Source organism: Sinohyriopsis cumingii, chromosome 5, assembly GCF_028554795.1.
Source record: "Sinohyriopsis cumingii isolate HCF-2022 chromosome 5, ASM2855479v2, whole genome shotgun sequence".
Taxonomy (NCBI): Eukaryota; Metazoa; Mollusca; class Bivalvia; order Unionida; family Unionidae; genus Sinohyriopsis; species Sinohyriopsis cumingii.
Window position 1 is genome coordinate 130896422 of NC_142965.1, and position 22683 is coordinate 130919104.

At 33.8% G+C, this 22683-nt stretch overlaps 1 protein-coding gene across 6 annotated transcripts in view; it reads right to left on the bottom strand.

The window, feature by feature from the left end:
• The window catches only part of LOC149800249 (uncharacterized), a 192272-nt gene that overhangs the window by 88818 nt on the left and 80771 nt on the right, over nucleotides 1–22683 (bottom strand). For all 6 annotated transcript variants that reach the window (XM_089959827.1, XM_089959825.1, XM_089959826.1 and 3 more), the window contains exons 10-15: nucleotides 16118–16228; nucleotides 12767–12881; nucleotides 7890–8009; nucleotides 6344–6541; nucleotides 3473–4161; nucleotides 1403–1512 (exon numbers count right to left, since the gene is read on the bottom strand). In XM_089959827.1, coding sequence (XP_089815953.1) covers nucleotides 1403–1512; nucleotides 3473–4161; nucleotides 6344–6541; nucleotides 7890–8009; nucleotides 12767–12881; nucleotides 16118–16228 — 1343 coding nt within the window. The remainder of the gene's footprint in view (nucleotides 1–1402; nucleotides 1513–3472; nucleotides 4162–6343; nucleotides 6542–7889; nucleotides 8010–12766; nucleotides 12882–16117; nucleotides 16229–22683) is intronic.

The following is a 22683-nucleotide window of genomic DNA, read 5'->3' on the forward strand; positions in this document are numbered from 1 at the left end:
GATTCACGTTTCATTGAATTTTATAATGATAAAATAATTCTCATGCTGGAATATTGGGACTACACTTAATTTTATCTTTGTTGGAATAAAGGGACTACACTTAATTTTATCTTTGTTGGAATATAGGGACTACACTTAATTTTATCTTTGTTGGAATAAAGGGACTACACTTAATTTTATCTTTGCTGGAATATAGGGACCACACTTAATTTTATTTTTGTTGACATAATTTAACATTTAGTCTGGGCTTGTGTTTTAAAGCACAGCACCACATGAAACTATTTAGTCCCAAGGCAACTGGAGTAATGTACCTTGTACTGGGACACACCATATGCATCCTTACATTTTCAAGCATGAAAATACAATATTTCCCATTACACCATGCATTGCTTGATTGTGTGTGCCAATAGAAGTTATACCTGCAGCAACCAATACAAGCATTATGTCAGCTTAAGCATAAAATAGAAACTGCATTACCTTTTAGGCATCGCATGGAAATTATTTCTTTCTTCAGATATCTGACTCATGTCCATTAGTTTTTAAATGAAGTTATGTCCCTTTAACAACCATGATAACTGCATTTAAAAAATTGTGTCTGCTGGATTGCTCAATTGGGTTTGCTATTGTAGTCACAAAGGGTGAAGTAGTTGACAAAATATCACAAATTTAATTTCTTGCAACAGATAATGTTATCCCAAACATATCATTTTCTAAAATCAATGATATTTGTTAAGATCATTACATGTGATTAAAATCGAGGTGAACTTCCAAAAAGTTGGGTAGGGTAGTATTCTGGAAGTTTTAATTCAGAAAGAAAGGTATATGATAAAAATAAATTGTCTTTACCTACATAAATACTGGATATATTCCTCTTTTCTTTACCTACATAAATACTGGATATATTCCTCTTTTCTTTACTGACATAAATACTGGATATATTCCTCTTTTCTTTACCGACATAAATACTGGATATATTCCTCTTTTCTTTACCGACATAAATACTGGATATATTCCTGCCAAGTTAACTTATGACTTTGCTATTCATTAAACTATAACATTTTTTGAACATGATGAAATAAATCCAGTATTGACCTAGGAAAAGAAAATATCCTCTATTTATTTATGGCCCATCAGTAAGTTGCTAGAGTTTTAAACCTTTAAACATACTAATGTATAGTGATATACAGTATTTAAAACATATATATATATATATATATATATATATATATATATATATATATATATATATATATATATATATAGCAACATCTTATTATAGGGATGGGGTTACTTCACTAATGAGGTCTACTAAATACTGTGGAGAAAATCTGGTTCTCTGAATTATGATTGTTTTAGCAGGGTGGTTTTAAAATGGGGATGGATTTTACTGTAATTATGTCACCTTTAAACTTCTCCTTGTATCTCTCTATCTCTTTCTCCAGGTTGTATTTCTGATTTGCCACATTTCTCTTGAGTGTGTCTCTCTCCTCTGTCAAGCTGGCCACTTCATACCTACAAATTATATGTAACTTTGTGGTATAGTAATTAAAGTGATTGGTGAGTGTTAACAAATTGACATTAGGTACAAATTAGTTTGGGGTCATGTCCTTTGGGGCTTTTTTCTTGATGACTAACTGATCTTAATGTGACTGCATAAAAGGTTTACAGTTGGATATAACTGGATACAACTGGATACAAATGGATACAATGCAATAAAAATGAGCAATAAGCGACAAACTCCAGGTTCTATTTGACAATGTGAGCCTTAATATGACCTCTCATGATAAAATTCTTGGTGTATTCATAGATAACAATCTTACTTGGTCTATTCATATTAAACATGTTTCTAAAAAGGTTAATTCTTATCTCTGCTACTGAGGAAAATCAAAACATATATTCCTCTTCAGTATAGGGTCATCTTTTGTAAAAGTTATATTCAGCCATATCTGGACTACTGTAATGTAATTTGGGGTAATACCTCTAATTCAAACATATCAAACCTTTAAAGACTCCAGAAGAGGGCATGCCATTTAATTCTAGATCAATGTATATACATTTATCAGAATGCAATAAATAATATAAAGATTTTAACAATACATGAAAGAATATATCTTAGAAAGGCCAAATTGATGTATAAAGTATCCAGAAAAGCCATTCCTGTCTATCTAAGCAATATCTTTCACCAAAGAGATGATGATGGTACTACAAATTTTAGGTCCATAAGAAGTAAAAATTACATTATACCAAGGCCAAAGAAGGAATTGTTTTAAAAGAAAAGTTTTCAATATACAGGTCAACTGGTATGGAACAACATTCCCAGTGACATAAGGCAGGCTCCTAGCATTTCTTCTTTTCATAATCAATGTCTCAAATGGATGAAATCTTTAGACAATTGAACAGTTCTAGTAATATAAATACCACCTAATTTTCTGTAATTCTGCATTATTTTCACAGCTGAATGTTTCAATGCAGGATTGATATTCTAATGTTTAGAATCACTTAATTATTTAGTGTTAAGCCCAATTCTTCACATCATGTTGTATATACTGTATATTATTGTACATAACAGCTAGAAGGCCTCAAGGTAGATTAGTTCTGTGATTAATTGAGTTACCTTTTCTCAATAAAGTCTTTATTATTATTATTATTATTATTATTGTTATTATTATTATCATCATCATCACATCATCATTATTATCATCATCATCATCATCATTATTATTATATCATCATCATCATTATTATTATTCAGCGGGAGTAGTCCCATGAAGATTTTCAAGGCAGCACCATTTTTATTTAGGACCAACTAGGAATCGAAAGGAGTTATTCGGGGAAAACCCCATGCTGATATGATCATTCATTAAGAGAAGTAGCCATAACAAGATTTTCAAGATGGCCACTGTGGTGGCCATATTAGATGTCCAACTGGACCATAAGATAAATGTATCTGTCAAGTTTCATGCAATTTTCCAAGCAGTTTAAGAAGAGCAGTGATAACAATCTTGTGTTAATGGATGGAAAGATGACAGATGATGATTGATACCAGACCATCCTATTAGTGCCACTGGTCTATGACCAGTCGAGCTAGAAATTAACACAGAACTGGTGAGGAGTGGTGATTTTGAAAAAAATCTTTGATACATTGATAATTCATTTCACAGATAGACTGGACTGGCATCCCATTTAGGGGAAACTGTGTGCTCTAAGTCACTTTTTGAGCATGAAACTCAAAACAAAAAACTGATGTGACGCACGGTTGCCAAGGACATTTAGCAGCCAAGAAGACACCCAGGTGATGAAAACTTCTAAAAGTTCAATGATTCTGAATTTATTTTAATTATAGTTAGTGACCATACAAATTTTGGACTTTAACAAGTTTTGAAGAATACAGAACCTGACCTTATGAACCACTGGAAGATCAGAAAACTGTATCATCAGAATAAAAAACAAAGACAAATTTTTTCACTCTAACCTGCTCTCTTTGAGCTCCTTGAAGAGTGTGTCCTTCTCCTCCTTTAGAATGGCCATCTCCTGCTTCCTCAGATCCACCTCCTCAATCACCTTGTGTTTCTCCTCTTCTAAGTCTTTAATCCTCTTCTCCCGTAACTTCATCTTCTTGGACATTACTTCCCGTGATGTTCTGAGCTCTTCTAATGCATCAGTTGTCTCCTTAAGCTTCTTGGTCAAAAGCTCCCTCTCCTCACGAATGGTATCACTGGACCGAGAGTTGGCCTCCACAAGCTGCGAGAAGTTGTCTGATTGCTGCTTCAGTAGCAATAGGTTTTTCTCCTTTTCCTCAAGTTGAACTGTCAATCTCTCACGCTGAGCTTGAAGCTGGGTGATTTCACTGTTTTTCTGTTCTATTAAACTGAAATAATAGTCTCTCTCTTGAGACAACCTATCATAATCTGAGGTCTTCGCGCTAAGCATGTCCGTTAGATGTTTCTTTTCTGCCGCTGCAGCTTCATACTGAATTCTAGTTGTTTCAAATTTGTCGCTAAGTTCACGCATTTGTTGTTTGAGATTTGTCAGCTCCATTTGTGCCTTTTCTGCCGCCAAAGTTTGCCGGTTGCATTTCTCACTGGCCTCGCTGAGCTGTGCTGTTAAAGTGCTTATCTTTTCCAAGTGTCGCTCTCTTTCTTGCTTCTCTATATTAGAAACCTGCAAAAAATATTCTATGATGAAGTAATATCCATCTGGTTTACTTGATGCATCAAAATTAAATATCAGAATTTATTAACATATATAATTAAAAGCAGTTAACAATTACTTAAATAAACCTAAGTAGAGTATAAGAAGTTCCTTCATGTAGAGTTTACTAATAAAAACATTTTAAAACTTGAGATTGAAAATTCAGATTAATAAAGTACAAGTCACTATGCTCCTGTATAATTTCTTTTCTGTCACTACTAAAAGGTCTATTATACCAATTTTGTATTACCTTCTATGACTTTTGGAGCGTACACTTTTGATCTCTGGAGCAGATCTGTTATTTACTTCATGTACTTTGTAAGCATTCCAATGATGAATTGTGTTTGTTTCTTTAGGATCATTAACAAAGGTACTTCTTTTCTTTAGAGCTCATTATTAGCTACTTCAAAATTAGATAAGTCTGTTGTCAGAAAATCAAATGACATACCGAAAACAAAAAGAGGTAACAGTAATAGGTACAAGGCAAATAGCACTGCTTGGTGATAGTGGTGGGGTTTGGTATGGATGCGGGATTTCTATGAGTAAAGGGCCTTAACTCTATGTAATAATAATGTAAAATTCTGGCAATAAAATCTGTTCAAGACTCCAATAATTTTAAGCTGCTTAAAAAAATAAGCTTGAATTTCTGGATGATCCTCTGCAAAAACCAAAATCAGGATCAAAAAATTGGCAACATCTGTATACAAGGCAGCCAATATATTTGGTAAAGAAAAACTCCAGAAAGATCAGAGGAAGGGTCACAGACCCATAGGAAGGTAACGGCAAGGTTTCTAACATACTTGCATTGGTCAAACCAAGATCTGATCCCCATAGACAGAGATGACTTGTGAGGGATCTGTAAAAAGCATGCACCATGGACTACTCAGTCACCTGAGGTCCATAAAACTGCAAGTTAAATGAATTTCAAGGTTTCACAATTAGCTGCTTGCCTAATTTTTTTAAAATATAAAAAATCCTTAGTAAAGTTAATTTGGGCAAACTAAAGTTGAGAAAATGTACAATCAAGGGCCATAACTCCTGTAAATCATGGCATGGTAAACTGATCACCTAAGTCACTCAAGGTTTCATGCATATCAAGTTGCAAGCCAAATTTAATTGAAATCAAACAATCCATAGTAAAATTATGTTCTAGAACTCAAAAATAAAACATTCAGTGGCATCTCATCTGCATGTAAAATATTCCCTAGCAATATAATGCTGTAAGAAAAGACATCCTGTACATGCTGACACATAATGTGGAATTTGTTTCGGTCTCATGAATATAAATTTTCATGCCAAACTTACTTGAAATCAAACCATGTCCAGTAAAGTTATCTTGTGGAAACAAAAGTTATGAGGTGGTCAATCAGGGGCCATAACTCTTCTAAATAATGACTTAGAAGGTTCAAAATCAAAAACTCATTTGAAGTCTCATTGAAATAAAGAGACAAAACAATTCTGGTCAAACTCCAACAATTCCCAGTATATTTATCTTGCAAAATCAAATTGCTGATGGATGTACAGATGGACTGATGGATGTAAAGATGGACTGATGGATGTACAGATGGACTGATGGATGGTAAGATGGATTAATGCATGCAAAGATGGACTGATAGGTGGTAAGATGGACTGATGCATGCAAAGATGGACTGATTGATGGTAAGATGGACTGATGAATGCAAAGATGGACTGATGGATGCAAAGATGGACTGATGGATGGTAAGATGGACTGATAGATGGTAAAATGGACTAATGCACGTAAAGATGGACTGATAGATGGTAAGATGGACTAATGCATGCAAAGATGGACTGATGGATGCAAAGATGGACTGATGGATGGTAAGATGTACTGATGCATGCAAAGATGGACTGATGGATGGTAAGATGGACTAATGCATGCAAAGAAGGACTGATGAATGGTAAGATGGACTGATGGATGGTAAGATGGACTGATGCATGCAAAGATGGACTGATGGATGGTAAGATGGACTGATCGAAGCAACGATGGACTGATGGATGGTAAGATGGACTAATGGATGGTAAGGCATAATTACTGAGATCACTATAAAGCTTTTGCACTTTCATTGAGCAAGGCCTAATAAAACACTTCCATGAAACAGAAAACAAAATAAATTTTCCTGTAAAGGCTCACTTTCTCCGAGACTGTAGCATTACACTCTTGTCTAACCATATTCAGCATTTTCTCAAGCCTCTCAATGTCCCTGTGTTTCTCTTCCAGCCGTGACTCCAGGTCTGTCTGACGTAGTCGTAGTTCACCCTCCCGTTCCCAGTGTTTGCTTACATTCTTCTTCTCTTCCTCGAGTTCCTGGCTTGCTTTGCCGTATGCACCCTGATGAAAGATGGCTTGTAACATGTATATCAACATAAAGGTCTAATTATTGTTCAGATTTATGTCACTGTAGTACATATATTGGATGAATGTTAAACATTTTCCATGGAAAGTTCTTACAAATTTTGTATGCTGCACGAAAAGGATTTTCTAACACATTATAAAACATTTAGCCCGTGCTTATAATTCCTGAATAAATTATGAACTTGAGCTGGAAATACCAAAGAATGTCTTCATTTCATTCAATTCCAGTATAACTGGTACTTCTGACAGCTTGAGTGGTGCAAAATGGAGGGTAAATGGTGTGCACTTAAGTTTTACTGCCACATTACTTGACTTCAGAATGTGTATAAGTGCTAACTACAACAAATATTGTTTCATTTAAAATGAGTTTCCATAACCACATATTCTTTTTGCTAATCATTTTCTATGAGATGGACAGGCATAAATTTCAAATCCACTCCAGATGTTCTGCTGTGTCCATCAAAAGACACTTTACCCTGACTTACTTTTGTCCATTAATCCAGTACTTCAGATGCTCTCTTGTGACCATGAAAAGACACTTTACCCCGACTTACTTTTGTCCATTAATCCAGTACTTCAGATGCTCTCTTGTGGCCACGAAAAGACACTCTAAACCGACTTACTTTTGTCCATTAATCCAGTACTTTAGATGCTCTCTTGTGACCATGAAAAGACACTCTAAACCGACTTACTTTTGTCCATTAGTCCAGTACTTCAGATGCTCTCTTGTAGCCATGAAAAGACACTTTAAACCGACTTACTTTTGTCCATTAATCCAGTTCTTCAAATGCTCTCTTGTGGCCATGAAAAGACACTTTACCCTGACTTACTTTTGTTCATTAAGTCATGAGCACTCCAGCTGCTCTATTATGTCCATGAAAAGGGAATTTACCTGTATTTACTTTTTATTTTTGTCCATTAAGATGTGATTATTCAGAGTGACAGTTACCTTCTTGTCTTTATTTGGAGTGCTCAATCAGGTGGGATATAATCCTAGGTGTGTTTACACAAAATATAAATTTAAATGACAAAATGAAGGGCTACGAAGGCTGAAAAAAGAAGGGTTAATGAACAGATTTGATAATGTTGATATTTTACCAGGTTTATGACTTCTGATTTGATGTCTTTTCATCAATTTTAATACTGAGGTGTTTATAACAAGGACACCAAGCTAACCACATAGAACAGTTCATTATTTGATTTTTTTGCTTAAATCAATACCACAAGGATGAATGTACTCTCTGCATGCCTGAATGCATGTTATGGACTCATCTATTTAACCTTTGACCTCACCATCATTTTGTGGTTGGTTACTAGTTAGTACCTGTAGCTCTGCCAGTTTGGTTTCCAGTGCTGCCTGGCTCCTTAAGGTCTCATCTCTGTTGCTTCTCAAGAGGGTCAGCTCCTTCTGCAACTGTTCTAAGGACTTCTCAAGGGTCTCTTTCTGTAACAAGCACAAACAGACATATCTGTACATCTTATACTTCATATGTTTAAGTTTCTTCTTTATCTCATGTAACTCAATCAGTCCATAAAATATGAGGTGGACCACCTGGTCCATTTCTGTCACATGTCATTCACCAAATGCGGTGAGTTATACATAGAAAAATTTACAGATACTGCATGGCACTAAAGGGACTTGTCACAGTTTATGGACTGGGCAATCAGAAGGCTGGTAACCTTTGATGTGTAGTGGACGAAAGCAGCCCAAACTGGTAAAATTTGTGAAAGATCACTCCTAATTATCCATGGCTTTGATAATACTGGACTTACAGTGTAATTTTGCAATTTCAGGATTATTTATATGACCAATGTTTTTGTGTACCAGATGACTTAATTAACATGATGTTTATTCAGTGGTGGGGTTCAACACTTCAGTGAATCTATACAGAGAATTGTCACCTTGCAGTTTGCTTACATCAAATGGATATGCTTTAACCTCTTTCTCTTGAAAATGTGTTAGCATCATCACAGAGATTATGACCTAAAAATGTCCGTGATGTATAAAATTCAAACTGGCTGAGATGCATTGAAACTGATTTTACAGCATTCTTACTTACTGATATGACTGAAACCTAAAACTATTAACTGAAAATATTCGATACTTATCTAGTAAGTTAATATTTTCAGTTTTATTTACATCATCCCACCCTATGTACATATTTTCACACACATAAAAACCAAGTTAATAAAGGCTGCTGTTGTTTTAAAAACACTTTTATCATACTACTGGCTACATCATGCTGAGGAAATGGAAACCATGTGCCTTTATACGGACACACAGACAGTCCACAGGCTGGTCTGGGCAGGTATCAAACCTGCAACCCTTGGATTACAAGTCAATTATTCTACCAACGAAGCTACCATGGCTCCCAAACATAAGTAAAGCTCTGCTTTTGTTAAAACACACTTCATTATAACACATATTACCTCTATGGACCCTGAAATCACATCATAGTATAACAATACGAGTTGAAAGAAAACTGCATGAAGTTTAGTATCATGCCTTTATTTCCTTTTTACAAAGTTTGATTATCTCACTATATCACAATTTCATATGCAATGCTGTTTTCAATATAACATGATTATGGTACATAACACTGTTCCCACTATACCATGAAATGGTAAATAATGTGGTGAGCACTAACAGATTCCAACCCAGAATGATTCTGGTTTTTGATCACACCATTTTTTTTAAAGAAAACCCACCAGAAAATGTGATGGTGGATGTTAGAGAAAACAAAACTGCTTCTGGTGTCCCTTATTATCATAACATTCTGTAAAGTTTTTACTTTATTAAAACACACACAAAAATCATTAAAAAAATAACAAATAACTTCAAATAGCACTTGCAGAATTTCACAGTGTTCATTGTCACATCAACTTGTTCTCCAATATTATTAGTGCTGAAGTTATTACATGTGCATGACAGTGTTCACACAATAATTCAGTCACAATAATTTGTTAATTTTTGCTTTATGAGTAAAAGTTTTTAAATATACATCAAATATATAAAAATATAGACATAACTTTACTTGTCTTTTCCCCATCAGACACAACCTGTTCATACTGATGTGAAAGTCTTAATGTTTTTCAGACTCGAAAAGATTTATTTTGCTTTCTGTTTTGTAAATGTTAATTTTGAGGCTCAGTGTTAATTTTGGAGCTCAATGTTAAATTTTTTCCTTTCTTTCTCAACAAGAGGGTTTTTTCCTTTTACGCTCCTCCTAAAATTGACTACTTGCATTTCACCTATTTTCATACAGGGTTGCATCTGTCCTCTCATGTAAGAAATGTTTCTTAAAATATTGCAATTTTCCTGATGCCTTCAAACCATATTTGATGTTATGTACCAAGCTGTAGATTTCTATATTTATTTTCCCTGATCTGATTTAATATCATTCCTAACACAGAAGGATGAATCTACTTGTGGCCCATGAAAACAACTCAGTAAAGACAATCCATGAATGACAGACAAGGATATCTGGCAACAATGTCATCACTTCCCTATCAGTGATCTATACATTGTCCCTTATAAATTCAGGAAGGGTATCAGTCTGTAATCTTCTAACTTCAGTTTATACTAGTCCTTCTCATTCAACACATTAGATTGTAGAGAGAGCAATAGGAGTTCAAGTCTTTCTGGCCAAGATCACTAAATGCTAGTCCTCTGTAACTCATTTATCTTACAGATTTATTAACTTTATAAAGTTTACATCAACTTTGCATTCAAGCCATTCCTATTTCCACACATTTTTCAAACCATTACCCAAATGTTTTGTGCCCTTGTGTCTATCAATAATTTCAGAACATTTTACTTACAGCTATTGTCTATTAAATAGCAAGCAGAATGAATAATATTTCAAGGATAATCTTGAGATGGTTAAATTACTGTGAATGGGGCTGGACAGACTTTATTTAAAAACCAGATCAGCAATGATAGAAAACAACAGATAATACTAAGGAAAATGGGATTCAGTCCAACAAAAAAGTAGAAATCTGCTTTAAAACAGAAAAAATTATTACTGCCAACTACCATATTGCAATGATGGAATGCTGTACAGTAGAAAATTTCCATCTTAAAAAGTTATTCAGTAACAAAAAAAATGAATGGTTAATAACTCTAATGAGTAGAAGATTTCACGAATTAAAACATAACTGTCATATTATAATATGGTAATCTCTTTATCATATTATAATATTGTGATCTCTTTGTCATATTATAATATGGTGATCTCTCTCATATTATAATATTGTGATCTCTTTGTCTTATTATAACATTGTGATCTCTGTCATATTATAATATGATGATCTCTTTGTCTTATTATAATATGGTGATCTCTTTGTCATATTATAATATGGTAATCTCTTTGACATATTATAATATGGTGAGCTCTTTGTCATATTATAATATGGTGAGCTCTTGCTCATATTATAATATGGTGATCTCTTTGTCTTATTATAATATGGTAATCTCTTTGTCATATTATAACATTGTGATCTCTGTCATATTATAATATGGTGATCTCTGTCATATAATATTGTGATCTCTTTGTCTTATTATAATATGGTGATCTCTTTGTCATATTATAATATGGTAATCTCTTTGTCAATTATAATATGGTGATCTCTTTGTCATATTATAATCTGGTAATCTCTTTGTCAATTATAATATGGTGATCTCTTTGTCATATTATAATATGGTAATCTCTTTGACATATTATAATATGGTGATCTCTTTGTCATATTATAATATGGTGATCTCTTACTCATATTTACAAAAAAAATGAATACTAGCAGGGTGAACAATATGTCTGTGACAAGTTATAAATATGTATGACACTACACAATCTACATTACAGTATATTTATACACTATAACAAGTAAAGAGGAAAAAAATTATGCTGATGAAAATTTCAAATAACTTGTATAAGGCAAGTAAAATTTGCATTGATTCTCAGCCTTTTGCATCCATGTGTGTATCATGAAGGTACAATTATTGATAAGCATATATACATCAATGTATCATGAAGGTACAGTTACTGATAAGCATATGTGCATCAATGTGTGTATCATGAAGGTACAGTTATTGATAAGCATATATGCATCAATGTATCATGAAGGTACAGTTATTGATAAGCATATATGCATCAATGTGTGTATCATGAAGGTACAGTTATTGATAAGCATGTATACATCAATGTATCATGAAGGTACAGTTATTGATAAGCATATGTGCATCACTGTGTGTATCATAAAGGTACAATTATTGATAAGCATGTATACATCAATGTATCATGAAGGTACAGTTATTGATAAGTATGTATACATCAATGTGTGTATCATGAAGGTACAGTTATTGATAAGCATATATGCATCAATGTGTGTATCATGAAGGTACAATTATTGATAAGCATGTATACATCAATGTATCATAAAGGTACAGTTATTGATAAGCATATGTGCATCACTGTGTGTATCATGAAGGTACAGTTATTGATAAGTATGTATACATCAATGTATCATGAAGGTACAGTTATTGATAAGCATATGTGCATCACTGTGTGTATCATGAAGGTACAGTTATTGATAAGTATGTATACATCAATGTATCATGAAGGTACAGTTATTGATAAGCATATATGCATCAATGTGTGTATCATGAAGGTACAGTTATTGATAAGCATGTATACATCAATGTATCATGAAGGTACAGTTATTGATAAGCATATGTGCATCAATGTGTGTATCATGAAGGTACAATTATTGATAAACATATGTGCATCAATGTATCATAAAGGTACAATTATTGATAAGTATATATGCATCAATGAATCATTTTGACCTTGGATACTAGTGTGATGAACAACAAAAATATGCATAATTCAACCACTTCAGCTGTGTGCGATCAACCTATTTCAATAACAAGAACTTCTTAACAATAGAAAACACTGTTATTATCAACATTTTTTATAACTAATAACAAAATATTTATTCATAAATAAATTTCAACTTTCAAAACGCCCCCCAAACCTCGAAAATTTCTAAGTGACTGACACTTTTTAACAAAGCTATGGAATCAACATGAAATATTAGCTTTGAGTTATACCAGAAAATGTCTAGTATTTCCTATACATGTACATTTTTTGTAAAATAGGTTAAATGGCAAACAGATAAATTTGGACATCAACACTGCCATACCTGTTCCTGCCACTTGACTCGGTCTTCTGAATGCTCATTACGTAAATGTCTGACCTTATTCTCAAGGTCGTTTACCATTTCTTCTTTTATCTTCGTCTGCTGCTCATACTGCCCCCTGTAAAAGACATTAAATGTATGAATGTAACAAATATTTTCATACTGCCCTCTGTAAAAGATATTAAATGTATGAATGTAACACACATTTTCATAATGCCCTCTGTAATAGAAATACATTATATATATGAATATAACACATATTTTCATACTGCCCTCTGTAACAGAAAGACATTAAATGTATGAATATAACACATTTTTTCATACTGCCCTCTGTAACAGAAAGACATTAAATGTATGAATATAACACACATTTTCATAATGCCCTCTGTAACAGAAAGACATTAAATGTATGAATATATCACATATTTTCATACTGCCCTCTGTAACAGAAAGACATTAAATGTGTGAATCTATGCTACTGTCTGTAACAGAAAGACATTAAATGTGTGAATGTAATACACATATCCATACTGCCCTCTGTAACAGAAAGACATTAAATGTGTGAATGTAACATATATTCATACTGCCCCCTGTAACAGAAAGACATTAAATGTGTGAATCTATGCTGCTCTCTGTAACAGAAAGACATTAAATGTGTGAATGTCATACATATATCCATACTGCCCTCTGCAACAGAAAGACATTAAATGTGTGAATATAATACATATATCCATGATAGTGTTCTCTGTAACAGAAAGACATGAAATGTGTGAATGTAATACATATACCCATACTGCCCTCTGTAACAGAAAGATATTAACTGTGTGAATCTAACATATTCATACTGCCCTCTGTAACAGAAAGTCACTGAATGTGTGAATGTAACATACATGTATATTTATAATGCCCTCTGTAATAGAAAGACAAAATGTAGGAATGTAACACATATTCGTACTGATGTATGAAACAAAAGTATTAATGTAACATATATTCATGCTGTCTTCTGTAACAGAAAGTCATTGAATGTGTGAATGTAACATACATGTATATTCATAATGCCCTCTGTAATAGAAAGACAAAATGTAGGAATGTAACACATATTCATACTGCTGTGTAAAACAAAAGTGTGAATGTAACATATATTCATACTGTCTTCTGTAACAGAAAGAAATAAAATGTATGAATATAACATATATTCATAATACCCTCTGTAACAGAAAGACATAAAATGAATTTAACACATATATTTCATAATGTCCTCTCAAACAGAAGGACATAACATGTATGAATGTAATACATATTTTCATGCTGCGCTCTGTAACAGAAAGAAATAAAATGTATGAATATGCTGCATATTTTCATAATGTCCTCTAACAGAAAGACATAACATAAATATATATATATATATATATATATATATATATATATATATATATATATATATATATATATATATATTCATATTGCCCTATGTAACTGAAAGACATAAAATGTATGAGTGCAACAAATATATTCATAATGCCTTCTGTAACTGAAAGATGAATTGTATGAACACGCATATTCATCATGCTCTCTGTAACAGAAAGATGAATTGTATGAACATGTATATTCATCACGCCCTCTGTGACAGAAAGATGAACTGCATGAACATGTATATTCATAATGCTCTCCATAACAGAAAGACATCACATGTATGAATATAACACATATATCCATAATTCCCCCAATAACAGAAAGACATTACATGTATGAATATAACACATATATCCATAATTCCCCCAATAACAGAAAGACATTACATGTATGAATATAACACATATATCCATAATTCCCCCAATAACAGAAAGACATTACATGTATGAATATAAAACATATATTCATAATTCCCCCAATAACAGAAAGACATTACATGTATGAATATAACACATATATCCATAATTCCCCCAATAACAGAAAGACATTACATGTACGAATATAACACATATATTCATAATTCCCCCAGTAACAGAAAGACATTGCATGTATGAATATAACACATATATTCATAATTCCCCCCGTAACAGAAAGACATTACATGTATGAATATAACACATATATTCATAATTCCCCCAGTAACAGAAAGACATTACATGTATGAATATAACACATATATCCATAATTCCCCCAGTAACAGAAAGACATTACATGTATGAATATAACATATATATTCCTAATTTTCCCAATAACAGAAAGACATTAAATGTATGAATGTAACACAGATTCATAATGCTATTGGACAGAAAAGATATGTCAGTTTGTACTGATTTGAACAGACTGCAATAACATAACACTCATAGGGTCTTAAGACCCTCATAATGCAAACCGTCATTCTAAACACTGTCATCCTAAACATTATCTGTCATCCTAAACACTATCTGTCATCCTAAACACTAACACTCTCTGTCATCCTAAACATTATCTGTCATCCTAAACACTAACACTCTCTGTCATCCTAAACATTATCTGTCATCCTAAACACTATCTGTCATCCTAAACAGTAACACTCTGTCATCCTAAACATTATCTGTCATCCTAAACACTAACACTCTCTGTCATCCTAAACATTATCTGTCATCCTAAACACTAACACTCTCTGTCATCCTAAACATTATCTGTCATCCTAAACACTAACACTCTCTGTCATCCTAAACATTATCTGTCATCCTAAACACTAACACTCTCTGTCATCGTAAACATTATCTGTCATCCTAAACATTATCTGTCATCCTAAACACTAACACTCTCTGTCATCCTAAACATTATCTGTCATCCTAAACACTAACACTCTCTGTCATCCTAAACATTATCTGTCATCCTAAACACTAACACTCTCTGTCATCCTAAACACTAACTGGAAGCCGAAACATTAAAACTGTTAACTTTCTTTATCCATGCCATACACAGAATCAATTCTATGAAGATTATAATAGCACTTATTTTCAAACATGAAAAGATATAGCAGTGCTAACACTTATACTTTGCTCCTCAAATATTCTGGGTTCAATTTCCAAGCTCTGATACATAAGAATAAACCCATACATAACTTTTCCAAAATATGCTAGCTTTCACAAAAGCTTGATATTTAAATAAACAAATTTTGTGTTTATTATGCATTCAATTTTACCACCTAACAATCACATTTATTATCATTATAATGTAATGCCATAAATAATATACGACACACTATGACATAGAACCAACTGTCATAGTAGCGATGACACAAAGAAACATAAGGTATATGTATATCTAATGATTTTTAATCACAGTGTAGTGGTAGATCACAAAGAGTGAGTACTAAATACCATAGGTACTTACTGCAGCATGGCAAGTTGAGACTGAAGGTTTGCTGCCTGTTTACGGGCATTACTGGCTCTCTCATTGGCTGCCTGTAGCTGTCGATCATTCTCTGTTGTCATCTGAGCTATCCTGGAATGATAAAAAATAACTTTTCATATACAACTGCCGTTCAGTAATTCATTGTCATGGAAACAAGAAAATGTTCTGGGATGATTAAAGAACCATCAATGATCACCTTATTAAAAGGATTGTCTGTGATTAGATTATTATGAAATCCAACCTGGTTTTTATTTATTATTTTAAATAATTTTTAAACATGAATTCCTCGATAGAAGCCTGCTGATCTAACATGCCAGTTTTACTAACAATGTATTCATAATGAAGTTAAGATGCATATGGATAAATCTCCTGGCATGTTTCTAGGACTTCTGACAATGGATGACATTAAGGTACTGTACACAAACTAAAGTCTTACAAAAGCAGGGTTCCCTTTTATTGACTGGCTTTGTGATTTCTATCAGAGTTCAAAATCCTTTGCTGAATACTGCTAAATCCATTTAATTGATTTATCCAACCACAGGGCTCAGACCTAGCACATTTATAATTTTTTTTGCACACTAATGGCAAGAATTATGGAACATTTGGCTCGCCTTATTTAGCAACCATACAATTACCTGATAAGAAAATGTAGGCCCATTCTTCAAAGTTTTTACTTTTTATTAAACTTTACTCACTAGATATAAAAACATACTATTACATCATTCTAATGAGAGATGGTTTTTCACTGGATGGAATGAGGTCATGTGATATGTCACATGATCAGTTCTCATGTCTCATGGTCATGATGTCAGTGATTTTTTGTAACATCATAGCATCAAGTTTTTAGTGCCACTGGCCTAGAAATTAACACTAATCCACTAACCTGAGATCAGTGATTTTGCCAATGGATCACTAAGATCCCAGCCATCACTAATCCACAGAGAATTTCTGCCAGTTGCTATCACAGCATTTGGCAATTGGTCTTGTGTCAAATGTATTAACTAAAATGTGAGTCACTATTCCCTTTGATGGTTAATTTATCTGTAAATTATGTTAACCAAATACCTACTAACATCCTACACTTCGCAAAATATAATAAATCACTTGGCAGAAACAGACTGGTGTTATCCCATACTTCAAGCAAATTTTAGTGATTATTGTCAAAACAGAATTCATATACATGGTACAAGCCTGGTGCACTGGCTGCAAACACTGATTTCAATATGGAAGATAAAAAAATGACACAGGGCAGCAGACTAGTATACCTGCTGATTATAAAATGTCATTTTGGTCAAGTCAAGTTTTATCCAGAATTACACATTTTAATATTTATATTATTGTTTATAAAAATTCATTGAAATGTCATGATGTGAAAATTAAAAAGTATGCATACATGTTTGTAATAGCTCAGCACAATAATGGCTATATAGTGCCAATTAAAGGTAAAGTTAAAAAAAACAAAGTTTGAGTTTTTGCAAGGTGAACAGCTGCCACTAAACATTAGAAATTAGACGACAAGAGAGCATGGTCATAAATATGATCAGGGGAAGAGATTTACAAAGCACCAAAACTTATGCTAAAATGGATATGAATGGATGAAGTATGACACAAGAAAGAAGACATTTAGAAAACACCAAAACTTATGCTAAAATGGATATGAATGGATGAAGTATGACACAAGAAAGAAGACATTTAGAAAACACCAAAACTTATGCTAAAATGGATATGAATGGATGAAGCATGACACAAGAAAGAAGATATTTAGAAAACACCAAAACTTATGGTAAAATGGATATGGATGGATGAAGTATAACAGGAAAGAAAGATGTGATGTTTGCACTTTCTGCACTAGTATTCCAAAATATTATATGAAAGTGTGTGGTGTACTTCAGTATGAATTTTTGATGGGTGTAAATTTTTTATAAACTGTTTGTTGAATCACACTGATAGTGGTGTTTCATAACTTGCCAGATGCAAAACAAGCCATCAGGCTGTGGCATGCTACTGATCCAAGAAACAGCAGACCTGAGATTAGGCATCATGGATCAAGATCTGATGATGAATCAGAAGGTCAAAGACTAGGCCTTATAGATCATGATCTGATGATCAAGCAGAAGGCCAGAGACTAGGCCTTATAGATCTAGATATGATGATCAAGCAGAAGGCCAGAGATTAGGCCTTATAGATCTAGATTTGATGATCAAGCAGATGGCCACAGACTATGCCTTATAGATCTAGATCTGATGATCAAGCAAAAGGCCAGAGACTAGACCTAATAGATCTAGATCTGATGATCAAGCAAAAGGTCAGAGACTAGGCCTTATAGATCTAGATCTGATGATCAAGCAAAAGGTCAGAGACTAGGCCTTATAGATCTAGATCTGATGATCAAGCAGAAGGCCAGAGACTAGGCCTTATGGATCTAGATCTGACCATGAAACAGAAGGCCAGAGACTAGGCTTTATAAATCAAGATCTGATGATGAATCAGAAGGCCAGAGACTAGGCCTTATAGATCTAGATCTGATGATGAAGCAAAAGACCAGAGACTAGGCCTTATGGATCTAGATCTGACCATGAAGCAGAAGGCCAGAGACTAGGCCTTATAGATCTAGATCTGGCAATGAATCATATTCAGAAAATGAATATGAACTTACAAAATTTTCAGTGAGTCTTGTTTGTTAAATACAGTTGTTACTGTTTTGAATTTATATTAATGAATACAAAATGTTGAGTTACAAACTGAACTGACTATATTATTTTCACTGGATCATTCAATTTCAGCAGGAACAATACAATTTTATTATGGTGATCCTGTGGATTATTGGGATAAATCCTGTTTCATGTCCTGATGCCATACACTTGAAATGACATTTTGTACAATTCTAAACAAATCAAATTGTATTTTTTTCTCTCTAAAATATGTAATAACAAAAATATCAGACCTTTGTTTCAATGAATATGAAATTTTATCAACCAGCAATTAAACCTCTGTTATACTAATCTCCATTTCATGCCAGTCCATATGAGATTTACAGGTTCACAAGTTACCCCATCTTTCTTTATTTCAATGTGCCTTGGTTCAAATTCTTTTCAAAAGCTTGGAGGTTAGCATTTAAAAAACTTAAATTGTAAAGTTAGCTAGAGCACTCAACAACCATACAGACAATCAATAAATGTCTACTTGCAAGAATTGATTTCGATGGTTAATATTATAAGACATCAAAATAGTTAATGGTGAAACATCAGCTACTAATTCTCTTGCGAACAAAAGCAACATTATCAGCAAGTGTATTCAGTGCTACAGGTGAGAAACAAACCAAACAAAAAATATTAAACTTGTTAAAGGATTAAATGTTTGTTCTATCCTTACCTCCTTAACAGGCCAACATTCTCCTCCTCTCTGTGTAGGAAAGGTATATTTCAGGTGCAAAGGTATATTTCAGGTGCAAAGTAACAGGTGATTTAAAGGTGAAGAGTGTAATAAACAACAATTACAAAAAACAGTAAAACCTGTCTTGAAAGACCAGTCACTACAGACCCTGTGTTAAGAAATCATATTTTCAATGCATTGATTTATTGATTATATACTGCTACAACCTGTAATAAGAAACCACCTGTCTTGTAAGAATAAAATTTTTTGACAGAAGGTGTGGTCTTTCAAGGTAGGTTCTATGGTACTATTACATATAACGGTGCCAAATACATGTACTGTGAGATGTTAATATAAAAAGGAGGAGTAAATATTTAAACATCACTGTCAGCATTTTTTTATTCTGGCATATTTCTTTTCAATTAACTTTAACAGCAAAACATATTGTACAATTTTTATTGCATATTCACATTCATTAGTTAAGCACAGTATAGCTTACTGGTAGTATGATTTCATATGTCATATATTTATTGGGTAATCCAATTACATGCATATCATTTTTATATAACAAGAAATGAGTCTTTAGAATGGACTGACACTACTGGATAAAACAAATTTCCAAGAATTCAATATTAGACCATTTCTTCCTTGTAACTGTTTAGTATTGGAAACATCTTTAATATTCTTCAGACATAAAAAGAATTTCAAGTTATCTGCTGTATGGGGACACAGTGTATACCAGATTGGCACCATTTTTCATTTAGGAGTAGACATGATTAGAAGTGTGTTGGTGAAAACAACAGGTCAATATGACCATCTATTTAGTGGAAGTATCAACAGCAAGATTTTATTGACATATCAGATGTAAGATTTGCACCATTTTCATTTAGGACTAACCTCATGTCAGAACGACCATTTTCATTTAGGACCAGCCCCATGTCAAAATGACCTTCCATTTTCAATTAGGACCAACCCCATGTCAAAACGACCATTTTCATTTAGGACCAACCCCATGTCAAAACGACCATTTTCATTTAGGACCAACCCCATGTCAAAATGACCATTTTCATTTAGGACCAACCCCATATCAAAACAACCATTTTCATTTAGGACCAACCCCATGTCAAAATGACCATTTTCATTTAGGACCAGCCCCATGTCAAAACAACCATTTTCATTTAGGACCAACCCCATGTCAAAACGACCTTCCATTTTCATTTAGGACCAACCCCATGTCAAAACAACCTTCCATTTTCATTTAGAACCAGCCCCATGTCAGAACGACCTTCCGTTTTCATTTTGAACCAACCCCATGTCAAAACGACCATTTCCATTTAGGACCGGCCCCATGTCAAAACGACCTTCCATTTTCATTTAGGACAAACCCCATGTCAAAATGATTATTTTCATTTAGGAACAAGCCCATGTCAAAACGACCTCCCATTGAAAAGGAGTGGCTAGATAGTGGCCATGTTGTCGATGTCAGGTCAGCACCACATTAATTTAGAATTAATAAGACAAGACTCTCATGCTAATATGCTATTGCAGGTTCTATTTGATATTAATGTACTTTACTCAAGCCAAACGTTTCATGAACTATGTCTTACACAGTGTAGCCCAGTGAATCTATTAAATTCTTCCATCATGCTTGAGATAACAAACTGTAATGGCTCTAGCTGCATAAGGCTATCTGGATGTGACCAAAGAGATCAGTAGAGTCCTGAGAAATTATTATCACTTTCAAGAGTGCCCCTCTTTGAAAGGCAGTATCAATGGGAGGCTGTAAAATTTCCGATGAAAGAAACCCTGTGGTTTCTATCAATCTGACCACTAAGCAGGATCTATAAAACAACCACAGGCAGTTTTCCAATAACTTTATTCACCTTTTCAATAAACAAGTCTATCATCAATGGAAAAATAAAAACTTCTGTGTCAGACATACTGGTGCCAAATGGTTCTCCATTTACACCCAGCCTTTGTTGTTATCTTTCATGGATGACCTCCTTTGACATATTATTTTAATGGGACCACACCAGTTGGTGGACACAACATTTCTACTTCAAAACTTGTTAATTGGAGAGATGATGATCATCGTATAACCATGCCAAAGCCCTAGATAAATACTTTCACTCCACATGTGGTGAGTTATGTTACCAGTCTGGGTGAAAAAAGTCTGTAACAATTTTGGTTGCACATGCACCACAAGAATTGGGCATCTATTATATCAAAACGGAATAATCTGCATCCAAAATGATCCTGAGAGGATCTTGAATCCATTATTACTCTGGAAGTGAGAAAGGATAAACCCATAGTGGTAGAAGCCCTCAATGGGGAAATGATTCCTGACTCTGTTGTTTTCCAGTATTTGAGATAACAATGGCTGCCCTGGATGCTAACAGAATCATCAGCATCGCATTACCAGAAGGGTGAATACGGCAGGCGATATTACGAATATGAGTTTGTTTAAGGTCGTTGACATGGGTAACCATTAGGTGCTCTAGATGAGGCAACCAAAGCATAGACATGTTACAATAATGTATGGGCTGCAAATTCTGCCTCCAGTTGGAAAAGACCTCTAAAACGAGGCTGTTAAAATGTAATCTGATAAAAAAGTTTCAAAAAGTGATGCCAGCATGACTCTCGCTTTAAATATAGAACACAACCAAATTAATGACTCCTTGAGTTTATTTTATGCAGCAACAAATGCTCTAGTGAAGTGGTTAATTTTGCAAGTGATCTCTTCATCAAAATTGCTAATGAGACAGGATAAAGACACAACTGGGGACCTGTCGGGACCAGCAAGCTGGCAAATCATGACTGTCCCCTTGGACTTGACCTCAAATAAATTGTGCGCTGGCAAGCATGAAGGTTCTCAAGATGTAACCATCCAAGGCTATGGTGGCACTCTACAGTTTCACATTTTGCATAGGGTTAGATTTTTAAAGAAAAGAATTTCCCAGGATTTCCTCACTGGTTCTCTTGTCATGGCATCATCCAGAACTCCACTGAATAACTCACTATAGTTGCAGAAAAATATTATAGTCCAAATAGTGAGCACTTTATATTTCCACTGAACAATCCAAACAATTTTTTTTCTCTTGAATAATATCTAAATACAATATAAAACACATCTGCAAACAAACAACAGGAATACAATAAACAAGGATGACTCC